Raw genomic sequence first — 15,456 nt, forward strand, 5'->3', positions numbered from 1 at the left:
CAATAGCTTTGCATAAGCTGTCTTCCTGTCAGAACCCTGCTTGGTGATTGTCACGTGGTTTTGATGGCCTCATGTATTGTAAAACCGCAACTGTCGTGATGTTGCAATAAGGCTGTGTTTTCTTTCTAGGCAAAAGAGTCCTGGAAGAAGAAATTAAGGAGGTTAAATCAGTCAGTGAATCTTTGCAGAAAGAGTTGGCAACTTGTAAGGCTCAAAATCATCACTTATGCTTAATTATATCCACATAAATTATATTTAGTGTAGCTGCATTATGTACCTGAATGTATATATTAACTCAATTTGCTATCCTTAGGCAAACATCTATGTTTTTATTTTAATATTACCTTATTTAAGGGTGTAATTTTTAGGTTTATTTTAGTATATTATTACTTAGAGTTTTTGTTTTTACAGTACAAACCGAAGCTTATCGACTGGAAGGAAAGCATAAAGAAAAAGAAGGTACACATGATCTAACAAGCAGATCTACAATAACAGTAAATATAAATGAGCAGACATGCATAATCACTATGATGTGTTTCTCAAGAATTGTGCAAGAAGCTGCAGTTCCAGTGTGACGAGTCTGAGCAGGACTCTGCCAGGTGACTCTGCACTCACGGGATAAAGAATATTATTGAATGTCTTCAGCCACAAGGAATGTGCATTCGCATGTTGCAGTCGCCTGAACATGTCCCATTTTATTTTTCTTCATACTGTGACCTTAATTGTGTGTTTGTGATGCGTCACACTAGATGGCAGCAAAGTCCTGGATTTTTTTTTCTTCAGTAAATTGTTGGGCTTCAAAAATTCACTAAAAAAAGGTTACACCTGCCACTTGTGTGGTTTGATTCTCTTAGACGGTGTTGTATTGTTCAGTTTTTTGGTGTATTTAAGTTATCCATATGCAAATTTCCTGTATGAGGTCTTAATAGACTGCATTTAAATAGTGCCCCATTCTTTAATACACTGCACCCTTGGGTAGTACATTTTTGCTTTCTCTCACAGGCTCTTCAATGGATGATGATATATTGTATTTATTATAACGCACAACAGATTTACATATTAATATACCTGTTCTTCATGGCCCGTTACCTGGAGATGGATTCAAATTTTACAACATATTAAATAAATGTCTAAAAGTCTGTGGAGTAATCACAGAACAACACATAAAAGTGTTGATCACAGTTAATATGTGATCCTTTTTTAAAACCTAAAGTGTATTGAGCACAATGTAAGAATAGATGAAATCATGTATATATTTTAAGAAATATTGTAATGAGTATTAAATGTTTTTTACAGGCAGTTAGAGCAGAACAAGAAAAGTGATGAACTGCTGGAACAGTACAGATGTGAAATCCAGGAATATAAGCTTAAACACAGGAAGCAGCGGTATCTATTCCAAGTGCAATTATATATTTTTTCTAAACACTCATCAAACAACCTATAATTTTCATGTAGATTTCCTAAAGTCAGCCTTTTTTTACAGCATGAAATTTGAAAACCAACTTCATCTGCTGATGGAGCAGCATAAGAATCTGCACTCTGTCTTTGTGAGTTCTTCCATCTACATTTTCACCCACATCTTTAAAACAGAATTGTGAAAATGTGACTCTTTGTGGAAATTGTTTATGACTTTTGTCTATCAATGTTTTACCTAGACTCCAGAAAGGCTCCCAGGTGAAATAGAGAGTGCTGAGAATGCAAAAAGTCAGCTTTTATCAGCTGGTAAGTAACCTTTTACAGTGTTTGCACATGCATGCAAGAATATAGTGTCGTCTTTTATTTCCAAAGTCTTTGATCTGTATTTGTTTCCTTAAAGAACAAATGAAGTTGGCTCAACTGCTCAGGCTTGATGAAGAGCTAGAGGAGGTGAAGAAACCGAAGCAGCCAAGGGCTACACCTGCAGAGACTGAGGAGGAGCAAAATGCACATGTGTAGGTCGTGTTAAAGAATCAGCAGTAATAGACTTGTCAAGTGGAAACAGTAAAAGTTCTAAATGTCAGATTCTGGATTCCCTCAATCCGACGGTTGCAGAAACCTGCGAAACCAGTTCATCAAAAACTAAAACTTCAGTTGACCTCAAAATGTCATGAAAATAACCATAAATTTAGTCACAATTTTATTGATTTATACCGACTGGATTAATGTAAAATGTTACCTTTAATTTTATGTTCTCAGCTATTTTTCTGTAACAACCTGATGTTCTTATGTTTCTGTGAGTAATGATCTCAATAATCTAGCATTTGTGATTTCAGATAAGTTGGTGCCAGTAGTAATTTCTTGTGTGGTACTTTGTTCATCTGACCTTTTATTGATATATAAAGTTGTTTGTTTATAAAGTTTTATAAATGTAGGAACATTGTTGTCAAATGTTTTATTTTATGAATCTAAAGAGCCTATGAATGAAAACAGTGCAACCGTCTGCTACATTATATAAACATACTGAAGATATTTACACCAACACCATCAACATTCAACTTCAGTTTTAAAGACATTTAATAATAGACTTTTTCAAACACAAAGTAATACTATCTCAGCTTTTAAAAAACAAATTTACCCCAAATTAATGCTGATTAGTTTTTACAGCTTAGACCACATATTTACACATCATTAAACATGAACACAAGGCACTTTGATGGTACAGTGAGGGTGACCAGAATCTAATTTGTTAATTTAGAATATCACCAAGCACTTTTTATATAAATATTTACAACGTAATCCCACGTAGAAAACTGTAACCCCCGGTGTGTTAACATAGCAATAGACCCTCCAATCTTTTGATGTACTGTACAAAAACACAAGAACTAAATTGTTTGATGCTCTGCCGAGCTGTTAAGCAGCCTGGGAGCTGTACCATATAACTAAATCTATCTGTTCATTAAGACCGAACAAAGGAGTCCCGTGTAGGGCGTCGGTCTAAGAAGTTTGACGACTTGATTAAGTAGGCAATGACCCACTCCAGCAGAATGTAGCCATTCCTTGTCTCTTCTATCTTTAAGAGGTGACGACTTATTTAAAAGCTTGGGAACATTTTTGAGTCATGTAAAAAAAAAAAAAAAAGGGCAACTGTTGACATTTTTTCCCCAAAACATAATAAAGACTTGTACATTTTAACTCCACTCCACTTGCCATAAAAGCTTTAATTGCCGTCTCTGACTGTTTGTTTGACATCTGTAACCCTGATAAGCTGCTACACGCCTTTATAGACAGGAACATAATGCTCCCTTTAGAGGGCGAAGTTCACTACAGGATTGAAACTTTACTGCTGCTGCTTCAACTTTACTAAACACATTCTACACTTTCTCATTTTGATTTGGTCCTAATCCTAACTTTCTATTATCTCACAGGCACTTAAATTTACAACCTTATATTCTTCATCTAACTCTATTCCTTCATATTCCCTCAGGAGGAATATGTACCGTCTCTCTTCTATCCTCTCCAACTCCCTAAGTCATGTTCATACAAGATCAGTTATCGGTAAATTGCCCTACCTTTTTCTGTTTGGTGAAACACTACCCCATGCAGCCAATGTGCAAGCAGAGTCAATCTTCTTTCTCTCGGTCACCATAAAAGGTAAAAGTAGTACCAGGTCTTGGCAAACAGGCACATTCCAAACTCAGTGACCTAAGTTTGTTTTCAGCATTTTTATATAGTGTCTTTTCAAGTTTTATTACTTTGTGTGAAAGTCCAGGAAAAGGCTGCAGTGGAGCCACAGAGGTACTCTGATAGTGTCGTTGGCACATATGGGCAATTGGTCTTTGTGATCATCTTGCATAAATAGTTTCCGTATAAAAGGTCGCTGCTCCATCTCGCGTTATCCCAGGTTATTCCCCATCTGTTAACAGAACAAAAGGGATAACAGTGAATTCAACAACGTATCAACTTCAACCACTTTTTGACTGTCCTTTAGTTACAGTCCATTTACCGGTATTTCTGTAATTGGGTAATCTATATAATACATAATTCATTTTAAAAATATGTATAATTTAATGCGGTTGCTATCAACATTTCAAAGACTTATGTCCATTTTCAAACTCACAAACTTTCTATTAAAAATAAAAATGAAATACCCAAACATGAACGGCAATCTATGTTGCAAAGATATGGTTCTGTTAAAATGCACTCCCCATTATTGTACCTTTGTACTACTCACACAAGTGTCCTTTATACTACTGCAAAAATATATACTCTATAGGACCACTTATAAATGTATTAACTGCTTGTATTTTTTCTTATGATCATATGTCTCTCCCATCCAAGCTGCAAAAATCATCCTTGCTGTGATAGACTACCTCAAAGCGGCTGTAGACCTTCTTCTCTTTCCTCAAACTCTCTATCCTCTTCAGCAATCCCTCCCGCTCCTGGACGTTCCCTGGCGGTCGCAGGAATCGACTCTTTTTGATGGAGTTTTGTCTCTCGAGCGCCTTTTCCTCGGCGCCGCTCTCTTTTGCTCCTCCTGCTTCTTCCCGCTCCAGTCGGTTCTTCTGGCTGTTGGCCGAGATTTGCTCCAGAATGACTTTCGTGTCATCTCTTAGGTTGCTACTGAAAATAACGGAGTTGCCCTGGGCCTGGTATCGGGGTGGGCCCGATGTGCTTGTTGAGGTCTTGTGATTGGCTGCCGTTTGGTCAGTGGTAGGACTTTTTCCTGATGAACCTTGCCTTTTGCCTGAATCGTCAGTGATCTCTATGACCGGGCTCATGCCCTTATCGTCTCCACTAGATTTCTTGTCTTTATCCTTTGGCCCCAGGAATCCCTTGAGCCTCTGGGTCTGCTTCTTTAAGAAGTCTAGTGTCTTTCCCTCACCCTTTGCCTCACCAAGTGTGTTGATGGACGCATTAGATCCCATCATTTTGTGCAGTCCTTCCTTGCTGTCATCACGTGGCAAAGTTGATGAACTTTGTGAGCGGCTCTTTTTCATTTCGCTCTTCTCTGCATCTGTAGCGTCTGTGGTCAGCATCTCTTCACCACAGGAGATCCGACGAGGATTCAGTCCTTTGAGTTTCAGCGGGTCCCTCCTGAAGATCTTTGGCGAGGCAAGGGGCTTTAGAGACTTGAATATATCTTTCTTTTGACTGTCTGACGAAGTCTCCTCTTTCGGAGGTGGAGTTGGCTCTGAAGGCTTCAGGTTGCTCACATACGGCTTGGCAGTGATGATTGGTGGTTTTGAGGAACTAAATGAAGATCTGCGATTGAGCTCGGCCAGCTTTGCAGAAATGTCTGGCCTCTTTGGTTCAGATTCTGCTGAACTGATGGAGACAGTTGGGATTTTTGGAGCTGTTGCAGTGTTTACGGGAGGTTTATCAGAAAGGTCTGGCTTTTTTTCAGCAGGCTCCGGGGCTTTTAGGGATGACTCTGTCCCCATTTTTGAGGCTTTTCTCTTGGCAGCAAGGTCTTGGAAATACTGCAGTCGACTGGCCGGATCATTCATGTTCATAGATGTTGACTTTGGTTCTTCAGGTTTCTCGACAGCTGGTATTGTCTTTACTTCTTTGTTAGTTTTCGGAGGCTCCTCTTTTGTTTTTATTTCATCTGTCAATCGTCTTTCCTTTTCTCGCTGTCGCTCTTTTTCCTTCTCCTCTTCTTCGTTCTCCTTCTCTTTTTGTCTCTCCTTTTCCTTTTCCTCAGCCTTCTTCCTCCACTCAAAAGGCTCACGTGTCATTGACCTTCTCTTCTCAAGGATCTGGGCCACAATTGAAGAAGTGCGTAAAGAGTCTAGTTCCTCCTCTGTCTCTGAGGCTGGTTTTAGGCCTAGGCTACCACTGTGCGTTTCTGCCTTGGAAGATGAGAATATAAGCGAAGAACGCAGACGAGAACTACGTTGGAGGAGTGGGTTAATACGTGAGCGGAATGATTCATGTTTGGACAGGAGGAGATCAGAACCCTCCACATCAACGCCCACCTCTCTTGTTGTGCCCCTATCTGGCTCTCTTTCTCTCTCCTTCGCAGCCTCCCTCTCTTTACTGTTGCTCTCAGGTATGATGGGCTTTCCAAAGCGTGGTCTTAGGACATCTGGTCTGGATTTAGATGGAACATTTAGTTGCTCCTTTATTCCAAAGCGAGATGAACTTTCAGTTTCAGTTGGCTCCTGAGATGGATCCTCAAATGCATCAGGCCCCATGGGTTGTGCCAGACCTTCTTCTCCACCGTCCTCATAAGAGCTTAAATAAGAATGGATTCTCCAATTCCTCATGCCATGCTTAGCTTCTGTATCTTGTTCAGACTCTTGATCAGATTGTTTTGGAAAATGTTTCTTCTCTGGTGGGTGGGGTTGTGTGGGTGAGCTCTGACAGGCATACGCCTGACCTATTGTTGGCCTCTTATTGGAGGACCCTCCTCCATACCTCCCAGCTAATGGAGGTCCCTGGTGCTCCTCAGGTCCTCTCAAATCCTCAGATGAAAAGTACTCTCTGGCATAATTTCCAGGCTCCTGATCCGAACGAAAACTTGATTCTGAATACTGGTCAATGGAGAGGTGTGGAGGACGACCTCGGAGTCTGTCGTAGTGTCCCTGGCCAGAACCTGGCCCGGGCCCTTCACTGTAGAAATGGCTACTTTTGGTCTGCTCCCTGAAAAGAAGATACAATAGTTCTTATTTGTTTGATTGACATAAAGACTTAATTCATGCGTATGTGTAAAGATAGAGATACATGTGATGAATCTGAATAAATCAGATTCCAAACAACAGTAATCATTGAAGGTTTGACTACCTGTGGAAGTCTGTCTCATCCAGATTATTCATGACTCTGTGCTTCATGTATTGCCTTGAAGATGAGTAGTTTTCCTGTGTTCCCTCTGCATAGCTGTGCCTCTTGAAGGCAGTGCTGCTCATCTCCATCTGCCTGGAAACTATGGACTTTCCCTGCTCCAGAAACGACTGCTGCAAACGAAACTGTTGCTGTGCATACTTCCCAATTGTAATTCCAGGCCCAGGTTCAATGGTGTGACGAAATGGATCGGTCCTCCGGAAAGGAATAGCAGGGTTACGATCAGAGTCTCCATAAGGGAAGCCAGAGGTAATCTCAGGCTGCCTGCGTAAACCAATGGGGTTACGCAAGGATTGGGTCCTCTTCAAACCAAACTGGCTGTTGAAGTAACTGCTAGTGCTGCTGGTGTCAGACATTGCTCTATCATTTGGGTCGATGACTAGAGGCTCTGACTGAGCGAAGAGAATCCTAAACTCTTCATCAAAGGTGGCAACCAGCTCCCCGAGGAACAGGTGGGCAATGCAACGGTGGATCTTCTCATAAGACCACATGAAACTATAAAAGAAAGAAAGAAGAGTTGGGGCAATTAGAATAGTTACATTTAAAGAACGGATAGGGGAAATTTAACTTAAAGGGATAGTTTGGATTTGGACTGGACCACCAGTTGTATGAAATACTTGCTAGTAGTGTAGCGGGTGCAAAACAATTAGCTTACTCACTGAGTCCCGTGGTTGGACTTCTGTCCGGTTCTGAACGTAGAATAATATACGGTATATACGGTAATATATATCCGGTGAGGAACAGGGTCATGAAACCAAAATGTTTTAACCCTACAAAAACAACACGGAGGCAATGGTGATCCATTTTTTTGGTTTCATGACCCTGGCATCTCACTGGGACTACTTCTTCTACGCTCAGAACCGGACAGTCCAACCACGGGATTCGGTGAGTAAGCTAATAGCTTTTGCATCCGCCACACTACTGGCAAGTATTTCATACAACTGGGGGTCAAAAAATCCAAACTATCCCTTTAATTAATAAACCCAATTAAATGACTGACCTGTAGTTGCCACTGAGTACAGCCCTGCAATCAGCCAGTAGGAAGCGATCTTTCACCTGCCCTTTAAATGATTTACCCGTCCGGGAATGATAGGTTATTCCTGCCACAGTCCTGACGCGCAACATCTGTAAAACAAAATTTCAATCATGTTATGGACACATGCAAGTCTTAATAGAAATTCTGTGTTGTTGGCACATATGGGCAGTAGCAAAAGTAAATATAGGTACTTAATTACACAATTAAATGCCAGAGGACAGCTAACTGTTAAGCTAGTCTTTCGGGGAAATTAACTGAAAAGGCAGACTCACAGGATTTAGGTCCAAGTTGACTTTGCAGTTGATGACCATAGAGACAAAGTGATGGGCCTCCTGCTCATCCAGTAGAATGTAAACAGGAACGTGTCGTGCTGTTGCATCCAAAAGGTCCGCAAAAATGTCAATATCTGTGAATTTGTCCATCACAATCGCAATAACCTGGAGTAGAACAGAAAATGAAAGCAAACGAGTCAGATACAGTCTTTGTTGGTCTAGTGTTATCATTATATGTAGCCCTTTTTTCTTTTCTTTCTTTTCAGTTCTTTAAAGTTATTTAATACACATGAACAGTTTCACAATTTCAAGAAGTGTGGTAGAGGCATCTGTTCGTTATTTATCAGCTACAGGAGATAAAGCAGAGCACATTATGCACTCAAAGAGCCGTACGTAATGTGCGCACGTAGATTGAGAAAATTAGGTAGAATGTTACGAATAATTTAGTTGCTATAGAAACTGAAACAGTCAATATTTAATTTAAATTTTGCAAATATTTTGCACATCACAGTTAAAGTGAAGTTAAGTAACTACTTCACTACGTTTATTTAAAATTACAAAACTCTTTTGGGCCGCACCATGAGTACATAAGTAACTTTACACCAGTGTATCACACAGACAAAAATGGAGGACAGACATGTCTAAACACACCAACAGGGTTAACTGCTCATCCAATTTTGCAAATACAGTTGAGGTAATTATATTTTTAATTTAGCCAAGGGCCAGCAGGTAAAATAATTCTCTGAAAGGGAGTGGTGGAAAAGTCGGCAGATCATACGTAGGATTAAAAACACTGAGCTAGCATATCCCATGTATAAAATACTCGCTGGCAGCCCTTTATCTGCCTTTTTTTGTAGATAACATTTGACTTGTACATTACACACAGATAAGATGGGGAAACAGGTCACTCAGTGGTAAGAAAAAGTAATTAATGCTGCATGCTTTGATCTTTGCTGAAGATGCCATTTATTTCTAAAACATACCTCAAGCAAAAGCAAACCTGATATGCAAGTTTAGCTCATTCCCTGTTTACTTTCCCTCCCTTTAACTCACCTGGCATGCGCTCTTGATGAGCCTCCTGGCCTGCTCCTTGATGCTCGGCATGTCTGGGTCAGAGGGGTTGACCAATGTGGTGACCTCTGTGGGCCCCACGAAGCTGTGCTGCGGCAGCGGCCAGCCCAGGTCCAGCCCTGGGGCAGCCAGGTCGGACTGCATTGGCCAGTAGGTATCAGAGGAGCCATCAGCCTCAGAATGCTCATGGTATGTGAGCTCTGGCATGCTCGATGACAAGTTGGGTGCCTGGACTGTGGACTTGATGAATTCAATTTCCGGCTGTGCCAGGAAATTGGCCACATCTGCTTTCTGGAGGAAGTCATAGTAGCCCTAGAGTGATAGAAGACACCCAAATTCATTACATCATAATTACATATTACATAATTACCAATAATAACATATTAACTAAATAAACTGCAGTGTTACCTTAAGATCGTTTTCTATCAGAGCATCAATAGCCAGACGGTAATCCTCACGGTAATGTGGGGGCAGGTAGTTAGGGTCGAGGGGGTTATCACCAATCGATGAAGCCTGAGATCGATGTGCCATTGTTGGAAAGAGAGGGGTCAAAGGTCTTGCCTCAGGGTTGAGAATAGGTGAAGGAGGTCAATTTTAACCTCTGCAAAAAAGTCAGAAAGAATGACAAGTTAGTGCACAATCAAATACTGGGAGACAAAAATGTGAGGCACAATGTTTGCATCTCCATCAGAGATATATAAAACTCATATCTGCACTGATTGTTCCTTCGGGCGGTGAGAGGAAGAGTGCTTTTGAGTCAGGATAAACGAGTCGCCAGATTACCTATAACGTCTTGCACAAAGCGTCTATTGTTGCAAAGTCAAAGCCGGTGCGGTAAGTTAAACGAATACGCCTTTCATTTTAACGCACTATTGCAGGCACGAAATACCACAGGCTTATACTCCAGCAGATGTTAACAGTGGTGACAAATCACTGCAGAGGTGTTCTCCTTCCCAAAGAAACATTTACCAGTTTTCAAGGCAAATGGATGCAGTCAACGCAAATTCTTATGCAGATCATTTTGCCATTTATGTTGTTGAAAAACAGAGTAGTTGTTGCCCTACTTCAAAAACATGACAACTACTGCCATATAATATTTGACTGGGTGACCGTGGAGCAATAAAACAGTAAGAAATAACAATACAAAGAGGTCTATCTTACTTACAAGGACAAACTTTATGACCTATTTAGTCATTAGCTGTACTATAAGTCATCATAAGGCATCATCTGGGTTATCTTATCATATTTTATCTGCGGTCATTCACCCTACTCTCCATTTTTATGGTAATTTTAGATTTAAATTCACTCGACTTACTTCTCATTTATGGCATCACACACCTGGCTTAAAGGGCCGGTTTATGTGATAATAGTTTTGTACCCTGCTTGTGATTGCACCAATGATTAACTGAATCTGGCTCCAGTCTGGCCTTTGAGACTGTTTATATGGTTAAGGGAACAAAGAACAACAGGATAGTAAAACACAACAAGAGCGAGAGAACGACCAAAGCGAATAGGAGAAAGTGAGAAAAGAAAAGGAGGTGTAAGCGAGAGGTGGGAAAGGCATGGGGAGCTGTATAGACAGGTCCTCTCATATTTGAATTAATTTTCATACTGGTGCGTCATGCTTCAAGTTGCTACTCAGACCTCATCCTGAAGAATCTGTCACTCATAACACAATTGATTTAGCGGAGCACGATGAGTAAGGCTTACCCATTCTTAATCATAAGTGAAGGTATAGTGAGAGGAACATTGTTACATAATGTTTTGTGAATGTGCGATTGTTCAAATCAGGAAGAGAGGGCGGAGACGTTAGGGATTGACTTTGCAGATTTACAGACCTTAAGAGATCAGTTTTTGTCCCATCATTCGATACGTAACAAATCCTTCTTTTCCAAGCACACAAGAGACAATAAGACACCGACAAAAAAAACAAGATAGATGGTGGGCAAAGATAACCTAACAAACACACACTTTATGACAACAAACCGTAAGACATAACAATATTTAGGTGTGTTATCCTTATTGATTCATCGGTAGATTACTTTTCTCATAAACAAATGCTCATCAAAAGTGAAAAAAGCTTATCACAACTTCCTGAAAGATAATGCCAAAAAAGAACTCATTTTTGTTTGAGTAACACATTAAGGCCTTATGATATTCTGCTTTGTATAACTTAAGGAAGAGAAAAGCAATTGTCTAGCTTCAACTCAAACAATAATTGGTTCAATCCACATTGTTTAGTGTACATTATTTGGCTTATTAATGTTCCTCCTCCAAAAGATAAAGTAGATCATAACTTCCACTTGTAAGATTGAGAAAGAGAAATGAAAGAGGATGCACACATGAGACTTGTTTTTAACCCACTTGTTATGCACCATCACCTGAGCCAACCAGGACGACCCCTCATTGATATTTAATGATGTCCTGACAGCTGCATAATGGACGGGTCGTCTGATGGAGGTTTGGGTTAACAAACACCGAACAGTTCAAATATCTAGAGTAAGCTGGTAAATCTCAGAAGCATACGCGGGTTCCTTCAGCACGTTGCAGATGTGGTCAAAACAGGAAGTGTATCGTACTATTTTGAAGTATCACCATGGAAATGTTCAGCTTTAGGAACTGATCAGGGTGTGTGTGTGGGTAACCTGGGGTCTGAGGAGGAGGGTGACTTGGTGTAGAAGGTTGTGACGTGTTTCTGTAAACTTCCACACAAACACTTAAAGATCATTACTGACAGCAAAGTGCTCCGAGTCCTAACGCGCAATCACTGAGGAGAAGCCGGTTTACTAAGAGGCCTAGTGAGTCATCGGGTGGCCTGGCCTGGCCTAGCCTGAGGATAACTTGCTCAACGTTGCTTTGTGGTGATTCATCAGATGGCAAAATGGCTGACATCCTGTTTCCATACTCCTTTCTAGCTATAGAAGTTGTGCTTCTGTGGTCCGCCGGTCCCATTTAAAAGTTCCACAGCGGGCAGAGAGGCATGTTAGACGTACAACGTGGTGGAGCTCTGCTCTTGCCAAGGAACAAAACTGAAAAAGAAGAATCCAACATTCTTTGATTTGTTGTGTAAAAGAAATCTAGCAGCCTCGGGCCTGATCTGTATACGATTGAAATGTGCTGAGATGGCAGTGAAACGCATAAATACATACCTGAGGACGTGTGATAACAGCCACAAACAGAGATGTGCACCTGCCTGTTTAGCCTCTGAAAAGCCATCAAACATGTATGGCAACATAACAGCCAAAAACAACTCCAGGAGTGCCTTTCAAATGGTTCAACAGTCCTGCTCTTTCAGTTACAAAAATTAAAAGGGCTTTAAGTTATAGCAAAGTAGCATCTTAAATTAATCGTTTGCTTCCGCTAAGGTAGCTGGTTTCCCAAAGAAAGTCTTTGTACGATCACACATGACGAAGACAACCAGTAAATTCTCACAAGTGTGAGTAATGTTGTGCATTTCACTTAAAACTTCATTCATGGATTATAAAAATTGTTAATCATAAAAAAAAACCCTTAGGGTCAATTTGAACCAGTTCCATCTGTTCCTCTGAGGTGGATATGAGCTACCAGGATGACTCAAGAGGATAGTCATGCTAAACAAAGCCCGGGGGTTTCTTATTCACCTTCCTGACCTCTAGGTCGCTGCTGAGCGAAACAACAGACAAGTAACACAACGTAAGAAGCACGTCCGCCTTTCTCGACCTCACCTGGCCGACTGGTAGGAAGTTCAAACAAATACTGCTGCTTTGTTTATTGTTATAGCAACTGCTGTCAGCATCAAACTGTAGATGGTCGGTATCTCTCTTTTCTTCTTCTCTGTTCCACCCTTATTTATAAAGCTTTCTGTTGCTCCCACACGGACCAGCCTGCCCTATATGTAGCATTAACAAAGCCGGTTTGAAACACTAAACCACCGCAGGAAGGCCAGGCGGCAGCTGATCGACTGCAGCTCCTTGATGCTGATGAACCCAATATTCAGATGTTTGCACTCCAAGCGTGTAAATGGCCCATTCTCTTCATTCCTTCACGAGAGGAGGGAGAGAGAGTATGTGAAGAAATGAGGGAGCGCACATTTGTATCTGTCTCAACATGTCAGGAGCAGAAATAAGCCTGAGGAAACATAAATTATCAAGAACAAACTCCCAAAAAAAATATTTTCTCTCCCTTCCTGGCTTTCTCACATGCACCTGAACACACCTCGCTAAACAAACACCGCGATTGATCCGGCATACCTTTTCAGTCGATTCATTTTTCGAGCAATAACTCGGTGTGAATGGAGCGAGACAACAATACCTGAAAACTGGTTTGGAGGGGCGAGCCAGTCGTTTGCCGATGCTCCTGTCAGGACCTTTCAGTGCCACTTTTCGTCAGATTAACGCACACAAAACAGAGATAAGGGAAAACACAGAGCACGGCTTGTCTCTCTGTGTCATCACACCTGAGTTCAGCTGTTGAATGGCACAAAAAAAAAAGGCTGGCTCAAGGTCGGCTGAAAGCATGCTGTACGTGAGAACACATGGCGACACCTATCCTCCCTTTACAGCAGCAGCACTGCTAGAAAAACTGGTCCTCTGAGGTCCCCGTCATGTGTTCCAACTGTGGTCATCTCGAGTGGAAAACCCGACAATTAAAGCATGAAAATGTTCCTACTTCTGGCTTCCTCTAGAGCCAAACAGCACGATACATCGCACACTTAAATTACAGCACCTTTACAAGCAGACAATGACCCCTTGTAACAATTACAATGCAAACAAAGCAATGAATGGGACGTTTGGCGAGTGTGACAAGATGAAACCTATAATGAGAAGCACACGAGAAGAAAGGCACCACAAGAAAAGCTGGCACTACAAACTTTTCCCCCTCAAATTATATCCACATGTCGGACTATTCCTATCCAGTGAGTCACTCCGAGTGAATCGAGAGAAGGCCTGTAAAGGTGAAGTTCAAATCCATGCGTTTCTCATTTGCGTCAAAACTGCTGAATGTAAATTGATCCGTGTGCATCTGCAATAAAGATAATATCAACGCCTATGGAGCAAAGTCTGTAGGAGAGGACGTGTGATTAGAAGGGAAGGAGCTGTTTTATCTCTCACTATTTATCTTTAAATTAGAGGGCGAGGAGTGAGCCTAATGACACGACATGCTGCACACATAGCATTGTGCAACCAAGGCATCAGACATGCTTGTAAAAGTGTCTCTGCCCTTTCACGCATTATTTATTACTCATGGTTCACTACAGTTCAGTAGCTGGCACTTTGTGTCTTTTTTCCCATGTTTTTCAGTAGTTTGTTTTCTAAAAAGTGCTATAAATAAAGTTATTACAGTGCAACGCAGACAAAAACTACACTGTCTGACACCATGTTTTTCTCTGTCTCTTCAAAGGGCTGGACTGACACCAGCAGCAGTGCCAGCCAACGCGGAGCCCTCTGTGAGCTCAGACTATAATAACAATACTGTTCAGGTTTTGCAATGCACAGCAGCTACCTGGATGACTTAATCCCCCATAAACTCGAGGCGGAGGATGAGGAAAGTTACTGGCATTTCACTTTTTCTTTATCACACCAATATTAGTGGAGTATAATACAATAGAATAGACATTGTTGAGGTAGAGTTAGGAGATATAAAACCAAAAAGAAACCATTTAAATAGAATAAAAACTATATAGAATATAGGATGAGAGACAATAGAGAATAATAGGAGGCCTGTGTAATAAGATGCACTTAAAAGTTCAAACAGGATCAGACAGAATAGAGAATAGGCCCTCTGTACAAATAGTTCTTTTGTCCAAGTTTGCACTTGCAAAGTTCGTCTTTATTTCCGCTCCGTACCTCCTAACTCCGCTGCAAAGCTCCTCTCCTTGTACCGAAGAGTATCGCTCCCCCCTCAGTGAAACCGCCGATGTGTGTCTCCTTCCCGTCCGTGCGTCACATTCCTCAGATCGGGCAGGAACTCCACCCAAAACCCCCCGGTGTGTGCACCCAAATCCAAGACGAGGCAACACGGACCACAGGCCCGGGCTGAGCGCTTCCCTCGGCGGTGTGTGAACCTCCAAAGCCGCCGCTACTGCAGGACAGCACAGCGCGATGAATGAGGAAGGAGCGGGGCAGCTCCTGTTAGGCAGGGCTTTCCCACCGGTGAGACTCCTCCCTAACCCGCTGAGCACTGGGACGAGCACACCATTGGAAGATCGCTCCCAGTGGAACTTTTGAAAAACGCTGGTCTCCATGTCGTGGCTGCTAATTATCGAAGGAGCAAGCTTCTCCAAACTTTTACCCAAAACTCTTTTAACAAATAGTCTTTTTTGTAAACTTTTTTATA

General features: G+C 41.5%; 1 protein-coding gene across 1 annotated transcript; it reads right to left on the reverse strand.

Moving 5' to 3' along the window:
• Window positions 1-1,633: 1,633 nt before the first annotated feature.
• Window positions 1,634-15,201, reverse strand: fam83hb (family with sequence similarity 83 member Hb). Its single transcript, XM_069681528.1, has 8 exons — window positions 14,967-15,201; window positions 9,550-9,742; window positions 9,124-9,453; window positions 8,071-8,235; window positions 7,763-7,887; window positions 6,706-7,257; window positions 4,290-6,564; window positions 1,634-3,832 (listed from the first exon to the last, which is right to left on the reverse strand). Exons 2-8 carry the CDS (start codon window positions 9,670-9,672, stop codon window positions 3,812-3,814), a joined length of 3,591 nt encoding a protein of 1,196 aa, XP_069537629.1. The 5' UTR covers window positions 9,673-9,742; window positions 14,967-15,201; the 3' UTR covers window positions 1,634-3,811.
• Between the last annotated feature and the right edge of the window lie 255 nt (window positions 15,202-15,456).

This window comes from Semicossyphus pulcher, unplaced genomic scaffold, assembly GCF_022749685.1.
Source record: "Semicossyphus pulcher isolate SPU_LCO1_2020_fin unplaced genomic scaffold, fSemPul1.0.p SCAF_5, whole genome shotgun sequence".
Lineage (NCBI taxonomy): Eukaryota > Metazoa > Chordata > Actinopteri > Labriformes > Labridae > Semicossyphus > Semicossyphus pulcher.